General features: G+C 63.1%; 3 protein-coding genes across 12 annotated transcripts in view; 1 reads left to right on the plus strand and 2 right to left on the minus strand.

The window, feature by feature from the left end:
• Window positions 1-2,716, plus strand: part of TUBGCP6 (tubulin gamma complex component 6) — a 24,764-nt gene extending 22,048 nt beyond the window's left edge. For 5 of the 7 annotated variants that reach the window (XM_064283295.1, XM_064283296.1, XM_064283294.1 and 2 more), the window contains 5 exons: window positions 75-269; window positions 346-478; window positions 583-796; window positions 917-1,116; window positions 1,293-2,716. In XM_064283295.1, coding sequence (XP_064139365.1) covers window positions 75-269; window positions 346-478; window positions 583-796; window positions 917-1,116; window positions 1,293-1,384 — 834 coding nt within the window. In that variant the 3' untranslated portion in view covers window positions 1,385-2,716. Of the gene's footprint in view, window positions 1-74; window positions 270-345; window positions 479-582; window positions 797-916; window positions 1,117-1,292 lie in introns of those variants that run through there. The other 2 variants (XR_010321653.1, XM_064283299.1) reach the window with 2 other exon arrangements.
• SELENOO (selenoprotein O) lies at window positions 1,420-9,599 on the minus strand. Of its 2 annotated transcripts, none has more exons than XM_064283300.1 (9): window positions 9,031-9,599; window positions 5,690-5,893; window positions 4,633-4,813; window positions 4,043-4,173; window positions 3,470-3,750; window positions 3,076-3,226; window positions 2,248-2,433; window positions 2,002-2,158; window positions 1,420-1,908 (listed from the first exon to the last, which is right to left on the minus strand). In XM_064283300.1, the coding sequence occupies exons 1-9, from the start codon at window positions 9,597-9,599 to the stop codon at window positions 1,744-1,746; spliced, it is 2,025 nt and encodes a 674-aa protein (XP_064139370.1). In that variant the 3' UTR covers window positions 1,420-1,743. The 2 variants fall into 2 exon arrangements, with proteins under 2 accessions (XP_064139370.1, XP_064139371.1); XM_064283301.1 differs by having other exon boundaries at window positions 1,753-1,908; window positions 9,031-9,479.
• Window positions 9,600-10,689: 1,090 nt separating this feature from the next.
• On the minus strand, window positions 10,690-14,927 carry LOC104847347 (angiopoietin-related protein 5-like). 3 transcript variants are annotated; one of them, XM_023542629.2, is made up of 6 exons: window positions 13,644-14,927; window positions 13,516-13,543; window positions 12,908-12,999; window positions 12,159-12,285; window positions 11,875-12,060; window positions 10,690-11,617 (listed from the first exon to the last, which is right to left on the minus strand). In XM_023542629.2, the coding sequence occupies exons 1-6, from the start codon at window positions 13,752-13,754 to the stop codon at window positions 11,322-11,324; spliced, it is 840 nt and encodes a 279-aa protein (XP_023398397.2). In that variant the 5' UTR covers window positions 13,755-14,927; the 3' UTR covers window positions 10,690-11,321. The 3 variants fall into 3 exon arrangements, with proteins under 3 accessions (XP_023398397.2, XP_010600917.2, XP_064139380.1); XM_010602615.3 differs by lacking the exons at window positions 13,516-13,543; window positions 13,644-14,927 and having other exon boundaries at window positions 11,239-11,617; window positions 12,908-13,509; XM_064283310.1 differs by lacking the exons at window positions 13,516-13,543; window positions 13,644-14,927 and having other exon boundaries at window positions 11,500-11,690; window positions 12,908-13,509.
• Window positions 14,928-14,949: the final 22 nt, after the last annotated feature.

Consider the following 14,949-nt stretch of genomic DNA (forward strand, 5'->3'; position numbering starts at 1 on the left):
GCCTGGGACATGGAGCCTGGGTACAGCCCCAGGTGGCATGTTTGAGGCTATCCTGGATATCACTGTCTCTGCAGCTGGGGTCGGGGCAGATGCCTGGGGAACTCCTCAGCCCACTGGCCCTGGGGTCTGTGCTGAGCAAGGCCCTGCAGTACAGCCTCCATGGGGACAGCCCCCTCGCTGCTAACCTCTCCTTCGCCCTCAAGTTCCTGCCTGAGGTGTTCAGCCCCAACGCCCCCGACGTGCTGAGCTGCCTGGAGCTCAGGTACAAGGTCAGCACTCGTCCTGCTGCGGCTGGGACGGGGTGGTGGGTGGTGAGTGGGTGGGGCTGAGCCACTGCCCCCACAGGTCGACTGGCCCCTCAACATTGTAATCACCGAGAGCTGCTTGAGCAAGTACGGCCGCATCTTCTCCTTCCTGCTGCAGCTCAAGCTCATGATGTGGACGCTTAAGGACATCTGCGGCCACCTCAAGCGCTCGGGTGGGCCCCCGCCTTGGGTTCCCCTCCCGCTCACCCGGCTTCTTCCCATACCCCCTCGGCCCTCCCCTGCTCACTCTGCCCCGTCACCCATGATCTGCCCCCAGCACTGGTGAGCCGGGTGGCAGGCTCCGTGCAGTTCCGGCAGCTGCAGCTGTTCAAGCACGAGATGCAACACTTTGTGAAGGTCACCCAGGGCTACATTGCCAGCCAAATCCTGCACGTCACCTGGTGTGAGTTCAGGAACAAGCTGGCCACTGTGAGCACCCTGGAGGAGGTCCAGCGGGCCCACGCCGAGTACCTCAACAAGGCTGTCTTCCGGTGAGGCCACGGTACCCCAGGGACACCTGTGGGGACACCCACAGGACACCCCTGGGCCTGTAATGGGCAGCAGGGTCAGGGCACCCCCAGCCGCCCTGTGAACGCTACACCCTCTTGCAGGGGCCTGCTGACAGAGAAGGCTGCGCCCGTCATGAATGTCATCCACAGCATCTTTAGCCTTGTCCTCAAGTTCCGCAGCCAGCTCATCTCCCAGGCCTGGGGCCCCACCGCCCACCCCCGGGGTGCTGAGCACCCCAACTTTGCCCTTATGCAGCAGTCATACAACACCTTCAAGTACTATTCCCACTTCCTTTTCAAAGGTGAGGCCCCGGCACCCGGGCAGGCCTCATTCTGTGTGTCTGTCCCGCGCGCTTGGCCCCACACGCTGACCACCTGGCCCCGCAGTGGTGACAGAGCTGGTGAACTGTGTGTGTGTGTGTGTGTGTCTGTCTGTCCCCCATGCTCGCCCCCACCCACTGACCACCTGGCCCCACAGTGGTGACAAAGCTGGTGAACCGTGGCTACCAGCCACACCTGGAGGACTTCCTGCTGCGTATCAACTTCAACAACTACTACCAGGACGCCTGATGGGCCAGCCCAGCCTCCCCGCACCACACAGGAACCCTGAGGAAACCAGGTTTATTGGGGCTGGGGACCAGGCTTGTCTGCAGGGGCTTATTCCTGCCTCCTGTGGCTGGGCCAGCTTGTCCACCAAGAGCCAGCACGGCGCTGGTCACTTGTACAGAGTGAGGTGGGGCTTCCACGTCCCACCCTGGGGCTGTCCATCCATCTCCAAGGAGCAGGCAGCATGGGGCTGGGCACACTGCAGAGTCGACATCAGACAGAGACGGGTCAGGCCTGACTGGACGTCTCTGCCGCCATGGAGAGACAGTGTCTCAGGACACGGCAGCACAGGTGCCAGCAGCTCTTGGGCTGTGCCCAAGGTGTTACGAGGATCACGTCACACAGAGCTCAGCTGCCCAGGGCGGGGGTCTGCTGCTGTAGGAGCGTTGCAGGCCGACTGCCCCTGCGGCCTCCCCGAGCTCCAAGGCCTCCGTAGGCTCCTCCTCCCGGGAGTAAGGGGCCTCCAGCAGCTTCAGCACCCGCCGGACCTGCAGGGCAGCAGAGTGAGGGCTGTCCATGGCCTGGGCCAAGCGCTCAGCATGTCCCCACCACAGGAAGCAAGCAGGCCATGTCCCACTTGCCTCTGAGAAGTCCCCGTTCTCGGCGGCATCGATGGCTGTCTGGGCGATGTAGTTCCGCAGCACGTACTTAGGGTTGTTGGCGTGCATGACCCGCATGTGCTCTGCCTGCCAGGCCTTGGGCTCTCCAGCCCCTTCTGCATCCTTCTCCAGGCGTGCGCTGACCACAGTAGGCTCGTCAGGTGCAGCTGGCACCCTCACCTGTGCCCCACCCCTCCCTGGTACCCAAGGCAGGTGTGGCCTCCTCACCTGTAGTCCTGGAGCCACTCTGTCCAGTGGGTGCGGTTCCTCGCCTGCAGCTCGGCCGGGCTCAGCTGCTCCAGCTGCGAGTGCTGCTCTATGCGTTCCAGCTCACGAGCCACGCTGGCCCGGCTGCCCACAAGCCCCAGCAGCTGCGGGTTCGACTGTGCCAGCATCAGCATCAGTGAGAGCTGCCTGTAGGGAGTGGGGCATGAGCAGGGTCCCTCTCACCTTGGAGCAGCAGGCCCCCGGGTGTGCGGAAGGTGGTGCGGGGTCACCTGGGCCCCGGAAAGGCCAAGGGTGGCAACACCATTGTGTCCTAGCAGGATACTGACAGCGTCCTGGGAAATTCTGAGCACAACACCTGGAGGAAGGTCACTGCTGGAAGAGCCGTGGCCTGGACCCCTTCCTGGTCTGAGCCCCACCCAGCCTTCACACTCACTTCCCCGTGGTCCTGTAATAAACCCTTCTGCCTGGCCACCGTCTGCCCATTTTTACTGAAAGCCACAAGCAGCAACACCATCCCCACCCGTCCTGGAGCTTTGTACCACCCCAATCTCCTGTCTTGAGGAGGCATCTAGTGGGGATGGGAACCACAGTCACTAGTCAGGAATCCAGAGCTGTTCTCTGAAGCACCCCACGGCCCAGGAACCACCGTCTGCAGACAGTGCCATCATCCTCCTCCCAGCCCAACAATGCAGCCACAGGACCTGATCAACTCCCTCAGGTGCCCTCCACCCACTGCCCAGAACACTAGCTAACGCCCTCGGGTTCAACTTGCCACCCTAAAAGTTCTGCTTTCAAACAAATTCTGAGAAAGTGTAATGCATGTCCTACCGGGGATCCATCTGGGGCCGCAGTGCACGCTTCAGCTCCTCAAAGGACGCACACTGCTCCAGGAGCTGGTCCAGGACGGCCGCCTGCTCGGGCGACGAGGGTCCTGCCACAAAGGCGCTCAGCAGGCAGAAGGTGTTGGTGAAGTCGGCCCCTGTGGAGCAGCCTGTCAGGGGGGTGGGCAGTCCTGGCCAGAGCCAGAGGGACCCCCCCACTGCCCAGAGCCAGATGGACCGACTGTCCCCAGACAGACACCCCCTGCCTGGCTGAGCCACTTGGCTCCTAATGGCCTCCAGCCTGCCCCATTCGCCTGTAGAGGGCATCGTAGTCAGCACCAGCCTATCCCGCAGCCAGCTTCAGAGTGCTCAGTGTGTGTGCCAGCTCCCGTCAGGCTCACCAGTCAGGTGCATGGTCTCCAGGAGCCGGGCCACCAGCGCCGGGTCCTCCTCCAGCTCTGTCCGCACAAGGCCCAGCTTCCGGCGCATCTTCTGCAGGTAGTGCTGCTGAAGCTCGGCGTCGAACTCTTCGGCCAGCACGGCCATGCCCACCTCCAGGGGCAGCTCAGGCGCCAGCGCCTCCGCCAGCTTCTGCAGGTTCCACTTGCACACCTCAGGCTGCTTGCTGTATGCATAGCGCCCCCCACTGTCTGAGGCATTGCACACGTGGTCGGGGTCATACCTGTGATAGGCACAAAGCTACAGCCAGACTTCCCCTGGCCACTTGAGTCCACTCTCCACCGGGGAGCCAAGGGATCCTCCTCAAACTGCTGAGGGAGAGCAGCAATGGAGAGCAGAGCCTGCAGGCCAGCCCCCACCAAGGACGCAGTCTAGGCAAGACGTCACACAGGTGGCAGTGGCCTGAGGCAGCGACACCTCAGGCCCCCCCGCCCAGTCCACAGCACTGTGGTCCCTCCTAGGACAGGGCCCCAGGTGGGCAGCTCCCATCAGCAGCAGCCCTTTGCTGCACCCACCTGTCTAAGAAGCCAAAGGGCCCGTAGTCGATGGTGAGTCCCAAGATGCTCATGTTGTCGGTGTTGAGCACGCCATGGCAGAAGCCCACACACTGCCACTCAGCCACCAGCCGGGCTGTGCGCCGGGTCACCTGGACAGGACAGGACGGCGTCCCTGGATGGCCGCTTCCCTGGCCTCCCACACCAGTCCCTCCGTGAGCGCAGCCTCCTGCTACACCCCCAAAGGTGGCTGCACTGCCTGAGACATCCACGCTCTCAACCAACACTCAATCGGGGGAGAACTTTCACACATGCTCTAGAAAAAAACATCATCTTTGACCCACGTAGGGCTGCACGCTTCTCTCCCTTGTCCAGCCTGTGTGGCAGGCCCTGTGGCAGGCCCACGTGAGGCCTCAGCTCTGCCAGCCCTGGTTCCCACCCAGGCTGCTCCTTCTAGATGGTCAGCTGCCCTGTAGGTGCACAGAGGGCGGAAGACCCTCACCACAGCGCTGGCTTCTGGGAAGTCTGCCCTGGCTGGGCATGGGACAGTGTGTACCCTGCTGTGTGTGGGCAGGAGGGGCGAGGGCCAGGGCGGGGCTGTGCCCACCCACCTCCCGGAAGAAGGCGATGTTCCTCTGGACGCGGTCGTCAGCGTGAGCCGCCTGGATCTCGGGATAGAAGGAGCCGATCACGTAGTCAAGCATCCGGATGCGTATGTCGTTCCTCCCTACGCTGGGGCCCTCGCGCCCCGTGAGCGTGTCTGCAGGCTTAAAAATCTCGAAAGACCCAAACCTGGGGGGGGAGACCCAAGTTTTGACAGATGAAAACAGTCCAGCCCTTGCCAGGATCCTAGCTACTAGAGCCCACAGCCCCCAACAGGAGAAGACAAGAGGAAACCAGCAGCAGCAACATAACTCGTCTGGAAGGACACAGAAACAGACCAGGCCAGCCCCCATCACCCACCCCAAGGGGAAGGGAAGGCAGCTTAGAGGAGGCCGACAGTGAGGGCCTGAGCCCCTCACATGGGTGCCCTGTGACCAGCATCCTTTGACAGGGTGCCGAGCAAGGCCAGCATGTGAAGAGCACCAAGTCTGGGAGGCACCAGCAGTGGCTCTCAGCTGTGCTGGGAGGGGGGGCCCTACTGGCATTGAGTGGGTGGAGGCAGGGATGCTGCTCAACCTCCAACAGTGCACCGGACAGCCCCCCACAGAGAAATGATCTGGTCAGTGTTAATGGTGCCACGTGGAGGTGCCACTAGGGTCGAAGCCACGAGGGAGTCCTAGGATGGGCCGGTGTCTTGGCTGGGGCCCCCGGCCACCCTGGAGAGGAACCTCCAGGCCCGTCGACGGGGCAGGCTGGTGATGCCGTGCTGTGGGCCCCCATGCCCACAGGTGGCAGGCACACGTCTGACGTGACTGGCTCTCTGCCTGCCCTCCCAGCGTCTCACGTTGACTCCATCTCAGTGGCCAAGATGGGTCTGGGTCGGGACAGGCTGTTCTAGGACAGGCTCCCAGAAGCACCCGTGGCCGGGTGTCAGATGCAGCCTGGGCTACGGTCTCCAGCACGCGTGTCATTGGCATTTGCGGCTAGCGAGTGCCCCAGCTGCCCAAGCGCACGTTGCCTACGATGCTACAAAGCTAACGCGCAGCCCAAGGAACCCTGGGTTACCTTATAAAAGTGGGAGCTATGCGCAACACAACCGTGCACTTTTCACGCTTTGGATTACCATCATAGAACACATCCCTCACGACTGTGGAGGCAGACGTGACGCAGGCCCCGGCCCGCGTGGTGGGGATCCCCAGGTGAAACATGGCTTCACTGCACAGGAACTCACGGATGCTGGAGCGCAGGACCTTGCGGCCATCCGCCTGCCTGAAACCAGATGTGGGAGTGCCTGTCAGGCTGGGGCTGGACAGTGCTCACTGTGAGCACCGCTCCACCCCCCATGACTGATGGATACTGAACATCGTGCAGTCACCGGAGTACCAGGCACACGTGGGTGGCCTCAGACTCGCAGCCATCCACACAAGCCCAGCCCACCACCTCATAAGGCATATGAGGAGACGTCCAGCTGCAGGAAAAAGGCTATAAAAAACACGTGACCCAGAGCACTTGCACGAGAACCAGAGCTCCGAGGGCCACAGCGCATGTCTGCAGCACCAAGCCGGGGCCTGGGACACGCAGACATACAGACACGTGGGCACGCGGGCACGGATGACACATGACATGCACATTGTCAAACACGTGGGTACGGTTCTCTCTGGACAAATGTGAATGGTTTCAGCTCAGACACGTCTGCTTTCGTAAATTAAAAAGGGCAGAGCATAAGAAGAGAAGTGACAGCTCAGTGGGAGAAGTGGCGCCGGCCCAGGAGAGCCATCTCCTCCTCAACTGACAGGCTGGACACAGGGTTCCCGAGGGCCCTGTTGGAATCCAATCAGACAGAAAGACACACCCAGCGAATTGGAGCCCCTGAGCTGGGGGACAGCTTGGCCTTTGAGGCCCAGTCAGGATGGAGCACAGTGCAGGGCAGGGTGGTGAGGGGCAGCAGTGTCCCAGCGTACACTCAGGCAGGGAGGCACTGCAGCCATTTAGAAGGTTCTCTCATAACAAATATGTGGGAAGAGGACTGCATGGACTCCACCTCAGCCTGGCCTCCTGGCCTGTGGGAAGGGCCCAGGTGCAGCCAAAGCCCCAAGCACACCTGCTGCAGGGGGAGGAAGGCAGACCAGCTGAGGGCAGTTGTCCCGGGGTGGCTCCACGAGGTGACTGTGGAGGCTGTGCTGAGATGCTGCCCTCCTTGGGCCAGCACATCCAGGACACACAAGCTCCACTTCCTCCTGCCCCTTCTCGCAGGGACTGTGAGGCCAGGTGACCGCTCTGCAAGGCTCCCCCTCCCTGCTTGGCCATGGGAACACCACCCGAGCCGGCTCGGCTTCACCTTGCCAAGAAGGAAGCCAGCCAACTAAGCCAGTCAATCTGGAATCTGGTCAAACTGATCCTGGGAACAAGGCCCCTACCCAGAACAGATGCCAGAGCCGAACTGGAGCCCAGAGATCACAGAGTGGGGCCAGGGTCCCCACCACAGGAGGGGCCTGCCTGGGCGCCTGGGGCAGGCAGGGTCCTCTCACCCTGCTGCACAGCCTTGTGGGACACTAGTCTCATCTCCGGCCACCACGGTGCAAAGATGACAGAACCCACCACCCCTGGTAGATGGTTAAGAGACTTGGAGGTGGAGACACTGCTGACATTTCTCTCCAAGACTGACTCTTGGAGGTTGGGGTGCTCACAGGTGGCGTGCGTGCGTGGGGGCCCCATGTAAACAGAAAGGTGGGCCCTGAGGGGGCAGAGTGACCTGAGGAGACACAAAGCCCGCTGGGGACCCTGAGCAAGAAGCTGACACCCCAGGACACACAGGTTTGGACAGAAGGGCAGATAAGCCCTTTTTAAGAGAAAGTCTCCCACACTTGAGGCCTGGGTACTGGGACTTAAAGACTGAGTCTTTGGATGTAAATCACTCTCACAAGGGTTTGTCTTTATAACCTGCAAAAGCAGCTTAAATTATCCTCAAGTTGAACACATAAAATTTGAAAATGCTCAGGAACTAGGAGGCCCTGGGTTGAGAAGCACTTACAGGTCACTCCAAGGAGCTGCCAACTCTCAGCAGGACTCTCTGGAGGCCACACTGGCGGGCAGGAGTGGGGGCTGACCAGGCGGGGTGAGGAGCTCTGAGGAAGGCGGGGGTCAGGGAGCTCCCGACACAGGGCACAAGGAGAACCAGCTCCTCTGAGGCCCTTGCTTGGGAGAGGGAGTGGGTGGTGGGGCTGGAACCTCAGCAGATGGAGCTGGCTTGCAGGGAGGAGGAGCTCGTTCAATGTGTATGCACGACGCATCAGAAGAGAGATGAGAGTGAGCTGAGGGAGCGGCCAGAAATGTGGACTTACGTGTTTCTTTGATCTGAAAATTCCACCTTAGGTGTCTATTTTTGGCTGTTCAACAATCAGTTAAAGAGTGTGGCTGTGTGAACTGTTCCGTGAGAAAGAACAGAATAGACCCCAGGTACTGTCTGACCCAGGATGGTGTGTGGCCCCAAGCCAGGCCGTCGGCATCTGGACCTAGATACCACCCCGGCTACCTGCACATCCCCAAATAGGAGTCAACACCACGCCCACCTCACTGCAGGTAGGTGAGTGCCAGCGGCGCATAGAGGAAGGGTTATGCTTCCTGTGAGGTCGGCGGCCCTGGGCTCCCTGCTCACTCCTATCCTGAACCTAAGGCCAGCACTGGTAAACAATGTCGGTTACACACTGATTCCGCACAAATGATTTCAAACCCCTTGAAATGTTTAGGAGTATCACCCTGGCAGCTGCCAACACTGTGTTTCGATAGCTGGGATCAGACCCTTGGCAGACAAAATGCCAGAGCATCTAGACCACCCTCACCGGGGGCACAGATCCCCTTCTAGCCCTGCAGGCCAGGGGCCCCATGGAGCCTCCTTCCTCAGGGCTCAATGCGGGTGGCAGCCCTTGCAGAGGGGCCAGGAGGACACCCAGCAAGGAGGCTGGGCACAGTTTCCTGGCACACACATTGGGGGCGGAAAAACCATGGCCAATCAGGCCTCCAGGCCCTGACCTTCCCGCCTTCTTCCCCTGGCGACAGCTAACTTGGTCGTGCTTTGTTGCCTTTACGGGCGCTGTGGAAGCTGCCACCTGCCACATTCTAAAGCCGAAACAAAACTTTTCTGTCTGTGCCTGAACTGGGAAGGGAAGCTCTGAAAAGGGGCACACTCTCCCCTTCATTCTGCCTGGAGAAGACAGTGGGCCGGCGCCTCGAGGGGCGGCCCCCAGGTCCCCCGTCCTCCCACCTGAAGAAGGGCATGGGGCCCCGAGGGGCGGCCCCCCGTCCTTCCACCTGGAAGCGAGGCCCCTAGGGGCGGCCCCCAGGTCCCCCGTTCTCCCACCTGGAAGCGGGGCCCCGAGGGGCGCCCCTAGGTCCCCCCGTCCTCCCACCTGGAGAAGGGCGTGGGGCCGGCGCCCTTGAGCTGCAGCTCCCAGCGCTCGCCGGCCGCCGGGCACACCTCGCCCAGGTACATGGCGGCGCCGTCGCCCAGCTGCCCGGCGAACTGGCCGAACTGGTGGCCGCAGTAGCAGTGCGCGGCCGGCTCGGCGCCCGGGAGCAGCGCGTTGCCGCTGAAGAAGAGCGCAGCCTCGGCCTCGGCCTCGCGGGCGGCGTCGGCGGGCGGCGCGCGCAGCCCCAGCAGCCGCAGCGCGGGCTCCGACAGCGCCACGAGGCGCGGCTCCCGGAGGGGCGCGGGGCGCGCGCGGGTGAAGCAGGCCCCGGGCACCGGCCGCGGCGTGGACTCGGCGTCCTGGCGGCCCGGCGGCGTCTCCACCGGCAGCGCGCGCAGAGCGCGGTTGTCGAACCGCAGCCCCGCCAGCCAGTGCGGCGCCGGCTCCATGGCGGCGGCCGAGGCCGAGCACGGAGCGCGGCGGCGGCGGCCCAGGGGCAGCGACCCGGCGCGGGCTGCCGCGAGCGAGGCCCCGAGCGCGGACCCGAGCGCGGACCTGAGCGCGGCCATCGGCGGCGCCCTCCGCCGGAAGCCCCGTCGGCCCGCCGGAAGTCCCGCCCCATCCTGCTCCGCCGTTGCCCAATCGCCAGGGGCGGTGCCGCGGCCACGCCCCGGCCACGCCCCGCGGGAGCCTGGCTCCGATTGGTTGTTCCTTCCGTCCGTCCGCCGCTGCGGGCTCCGCCTGGCGGGGTTCTGTGCCCGCCAGCTGTCCCGGGCGGCGGAGGGCGGCGGCGAGAATGGCCGCCGCTCAGGGTCGCCGCCGCCGGGCCGGCCCCGAATGACAGCCGCTGAGGCTCCGACCCGCGGACTCGGCCGTCCACTGTGGCCCCTCGGAGCGCGGCGACCGCGCCGAGCGCTGTCCCCAGAGGGGCCGCCGGGGGCCCAGCTTTGGGGGTGAAGCCAGGCTGGAGGTGGCCCGGAGGGTCTGCCCCGCCGCCCAGGCCCGGAGGAGGGTGGATCGGAGGCGGGCCTGGCGGGACGGGGGACCGGCCCCAACGCCCAGGCCTGTGTGCGCCCTGCTGCCCCTGGTCCCCACGTGGGGCCCCGGCGCCCCAGGCCTCCAGTCGCCGCCTTGTTCCTTATACAGACTTCTCTGAAATGATCCCCTTCCCGTTTCCCCGTTTCTGAGGCTCTTCACCCTTTAAGGTCCGGCCCCCAGAGGAGGAGCCTGGGGTCAGTGGAGCAGAATGGACCCGGGGGTTCAGGCGACCCTTGTCGTGCCCTCCCCAGGCCTCCCACCCCCTGCTGCCCTGGCCCCAGAGTAGATCTGAGCAGCGAGCTGGGCCCCGAGACCCCGACCCCGACCCCGACCAACACAGCAGCCCCTCCTGGCTGTGTTTATTCTTATACCAGCAGCCCAACCTCAAGGCGCCACGCCCCAGCTTCCTCCTGGGGCCACACCCGGGCTCACAAGACCCTGAGAACCCAGTCCCACCATGGCCAGCTGCGACCTCGAGGATCCCTCCCCGCCCCCCCCCAGCTCAGTGTCCTCATCCCTGAGAGGAACGATGACGCTGTCTTCTGCATGAGAAAGTGGCCACAGGTGAAGGGGAACATGGGTGAGGGTCCCAGCAGGCTGACTCTGAGTAGTCAGCGACCCCAGGCCTTCTCTCCCTGAACCCAAGCCATCCAACCCAACAACCTGACAGCCTCTATAGGACCACTCCCACCTGGGCCTGTCTAGGGTCTTCTCACCAGGACTGCTGGTGGAGTGAACCCTTCCTAGCTGCCCAGGAGGCAGGCCAAAGCTGGGGTCACTACCCCCCGGGTCCCTCAGCCATCTCCTTGCCCCTCACCCAGCCTCTGCAGTTGGTCTCTTCCATACTCTAGAATCTGGTTGGAACATGTTACTGTGGCCCCCTAACCCCATGAGTGTCTGCTCTGCGTCCCAGCAGCTGCCCCAGAGCTCCAGCCCAGGGCACATGTGGTAGGTGTTAAGGGTTCCAGTGAGTCTGCTGGGAAGGGCGGGGAGCACCCTCTCCTGCCTGGGGAAACGCTCCTCAGCCTCACCACTAGTGCACAGCTTTCTCCAAGAAGCCCTCCTGCACTTGCCCAGGCCCCGTGGATCTGCACCCCAGCCTCGCTAGGGGTGAGGGGATAGCGGCCCAAGGTCTGAGCTCAGCACACCCCCACCCCCATCCAAACCCATAAAGAGGACTCAGGGACAGCGCAGCTTGAACGTTTAATGAGCCAGGTGCTGGGTGCTGGGGTGGGGGCTGGGGGGGCAGGATGCTAAGGCGCAGAGGTTGTGCGCACGCGCAGCACACTGGAGCGCAGGGCCTGCCTGGGGCTGTCCGTGACCCAGAGCAGGCTTACCGGGTCCCCCTCGTGCTGTGGCCTGGGCCCATTGAGGTCGGCCTGGCCACAGTTGCTGTACCACCAGCCAGCGCCGCTGCGCTTGAGGCTGCAGCTGACAAAGGTGTGGTCACCATCCACGCAAGGTGTGCAGGCATCGTGGTCACGGTCAAGCGTGCTGAAGGCACTGCCCTCCTGGTTGTCCTTGAGTCCCGAGCCCCGGAATGCGTCCCCTGCGCGCAGGCACCGAGTGGGTGGCCTGTGCCCCACCCTGCCTGCCTCACCACCAGGGCCCAGGGTGGACACCTGGGGAGGAAGGGTTGACTTCCTGAGCTGGCCAGACCCTGGGGAGCCCCTGCGTAAGACCCCACGCCCCAGCCTGCAGAAGCATCTCAGCAAAGCAAGGGGACATGGGTAGGGCCAGAGCAGCTCTGCTGCCCTGGGGTCCCTGGCACAGAGGCAGCCCGGAGCCCCACCTTCCCACACTCACCAGCGTTCCCCGAGTACTGGCCCAGGTGCAGCCTGTACAGCTCATCCTCTGTGCCCACACGGAAGTCGTCATAGCGGGCCTGCAGCGTGAGGTTGTCGACGCTCTTCAAGTCCACCACCAGCTCGGCCCGTCGCCCTGGCTGGGACGTCAAATCCAAGATGTGCTCCAGCCCCAGCCAGTGGTTGCCTGCAGAGTGGGTGCCAGGCTCAGAGCTGCAGCTGCCCCGGTTCAGCCCAGCTTTACTCCCTATGCCCCCCGGGCAGCAGCAGCCAGGTGCCTCGTACCTCTGACGGCTCCAAAGCCCTTCTTGTACTCCTGCCAGCACCTCTCAAAGTCCAGGGACTGCTCAGTGTCCACCTCCCGACGCTGAATCACAGTCCAGCCGCCGTCATCACGCATGTCACAGAAAGCCTGGTGCAGGCAGGGCCGTCACGTCAGCAGCCCCCTCGTGGGCAGTGCCTTGCCCAGTCACGCAGGCCTGGCCCTCTCCATTCTGAGAGGGGTGCCCCATACTCCCCTAAGCACTCATTTGTTTGAAAAATGCCATCCTCATTCTTTTCCTGGGTATGAATGTTATACAAATACACACTGTAGAAAAACTCACATAAGTCCCCAAGAATCCCTGCCCCAGGACTGCCGCCCGCTGACATATGTCATTCCACACCCAGCTTTGCGGTCCTTTCCTCTCTCAACTTTGTACCCTGGACTCTGGTCCTGGCCAGCAGCTTCAGAGTCCCTTAGAGACAGGCACTCAGGTTTCTCCCAGTCTCCCAGGTTACAAACGTGCTCCACAGACTCCTCTGAGTAGGTGTGAGAGTCTGAGGATGGAGCCCAGAGGGGCCAGCTCTCCACGGGTATCGTGGTAACTCTCACTCAAAGTGCCCAGCCCTGTCCTTCCCCAGTGTGAACCATGAATGTTAAGTCTTGTTGTTTCTGCCACACTGATGGGCATCAAACATCTTGCTGACCACTGACCTCGAGTCTATCTGAGGCCCTCCCTGAGGCAGGGGCAGCCCCTCGGCTGAGGGCTCACCTGGAAGGGCGTGTGGGCTCCCTCAGGCTGGATGACATACACGCCGCTGGAGGCACTGGGGTTGTCCACCTGGATCTGAGAACAGTCCCTCCCTTCCGGGAGATGCGGAGCTTGAGGAGTCAGGGGCCCAGACTCCACCCACATGCCCGGGAATTCTGGGGTGACCAGAACCAGACATCCTGAAGGACACTTCGTTGACAGCCCAGTGGGTAGACAGGCCCCGCCCTCCCCCCTCCATCTCTGAGCACCCTGAAATCTGTGCTCTTCCTGCTGACCCTGGATGCGTCTCCTCCTTGATGGGTCCAGCAGGAACTCACTGGCCATGGGGGTCTCTACCAGCCTAGAGCCCCTGCCAGACATCTGGGGTCCCCTTTGCCCCCTTCCTCCTCCCAGCCTGGCAGTGATCTGGGGTCCTGTGACTCCACCTGTGCCCTGCCCCTCCCAACACAGGGCTTGAGGGCAGGTGGCCTGACTCCCACCCCTGCCCTGGGCAATCCTGGGCAGGGACCCAACTGTCCCTCACATCAGAGGCCCTGCGGGTCAGAGGCTGCCTGGGTGGGACAGGGTGCCCAGTGTGCTCCCACCGGCCCCTCCCGCCCCCACCCCACCTTGGGGTTGCAGCATCACCACGGGGACCTGCGGAGAGAAGAGCCCAGTCAGGGCAGGTAGGCAGCCTGGCTCTACCCAGCTTCACATCAGGAGGCTGCCACCTGCCCGCCACCCACCAGGCCCTTACCAACACTCGCTGCTGCACCAGTGACCAGGCCCGCAGCACCAAGAGGCAGAGCAGGAGGGTGGTGAAACGCTGCAGGGCGCCGGCGGCCATGCTTCCTGGGGGTGCAGACATTGTGGGAGCCCTCTAGCCACCTGCCCCACAAGCAGAGCTCACCTGGTGCTCCTGGGCCGATCTGGCTGCTGGCCCTGCCTGGCTTTTTGTTGAGGTTGCCCATCTGGCCCCGCCTCTGCCCCTCCTGCGGGTGGGGGGGCTAAGTGGGCGAGGAGCCTGGGGTGTGGACTGGGGTTGAGGGACCAGGGCTGGGGCTCCTCTGCACACTTCCCCTTGGCTGACATTGGCCCAGCCTCCTGGGGGGGCCCTCGCTGGCGGCAGTCTGAGTTCTTGGCAGGGTGGTGGTGAGTCCCCCAGGACCCAGGCCACGCCCCCAGCTGCTCCCAGGCAGGGCCGGCATCTGCCTGCCCCCTCGTGACTTGAGTCCCATTTCCACACATTTTGCTAAACAGGGGCTTCCAAAATTAGACTTTATTTCAATTTTGTAAGGAAAGTGCACACCGAGTGTGAGTGACACGGAGGACAGGCTGGAGCTGTGGTGAGGCCTCCAGTCCCCCAGCCTCGATTTGGTTCAACACTGAGTCAACAGTCACCCCATGGCTCAGCCTGGAGCTGGCTGCCGGCGCCTCATAAACAGAGGACCTGGGCAGGGACCAGGCTGGCAGGAGTGCTGCGCAGGCCAGGCCCCAAGAGGGTACCCATGAGCACCCTCCAGGGTCAGTGGGCTGTACCAGGCACCCCAGCAGGCTTGTCCCTCCAAGCCCCTCCCAGCCCACAGCTGCCCAGTGGGAGGGCGAGAAGTCCAGGGGCAGCGCTGGAGGGTCCAGCCGGCCTGCACTGCCCCTACAGAATCCAAGAAAAACCTTCCCCTTTGTCTCAATCAGATTTAAGGCTTGTGTTTCCGACATCTGCTTCATTATTTTAAGTTAAAATTACCTGAGCAAAACATTTTCAGACATTTTAAAAAGCCAAAAACATGGAAACTTTGCCAGCCAGAGACCCGTCAGAGCCCTGGTGCTAGCACAGGTTTGCCCGCCTCGGGGGAGGTGGCTCCCACACGCTCACCACGGAGCAATGCAGCCCTTCCCAAACCTGCCTGGCCTGGAACCCCACCGTGAGACCCTTGGGGACCAGGCGCTCCTGCTGGCGGCCTGGGGGTCCTGAGGGGGGCCGAACAGGCCGATGACCACCAGAAGGCACAGTGAGGTGGGGGTGCCAGTTGTAGCCCAAATGCCCCACAGCCTTGGAGCTGGGA

The sequence above is a fragment of the Loxodonta africana genome, chromosome 4, assembly GCF_030014295.1.
Source record: "Loxodonta africana isolate mLoxAfr1 chromosome 4, mLoxAfr1.hap2, whole genome shotgun sequence".
NCBI classification, from domain to species: Eukaryota; Metazoa; Chordata; class Mammalia; order Proboscidea; family Elephantidae; genus Loxodonta; species Loxodonta africana.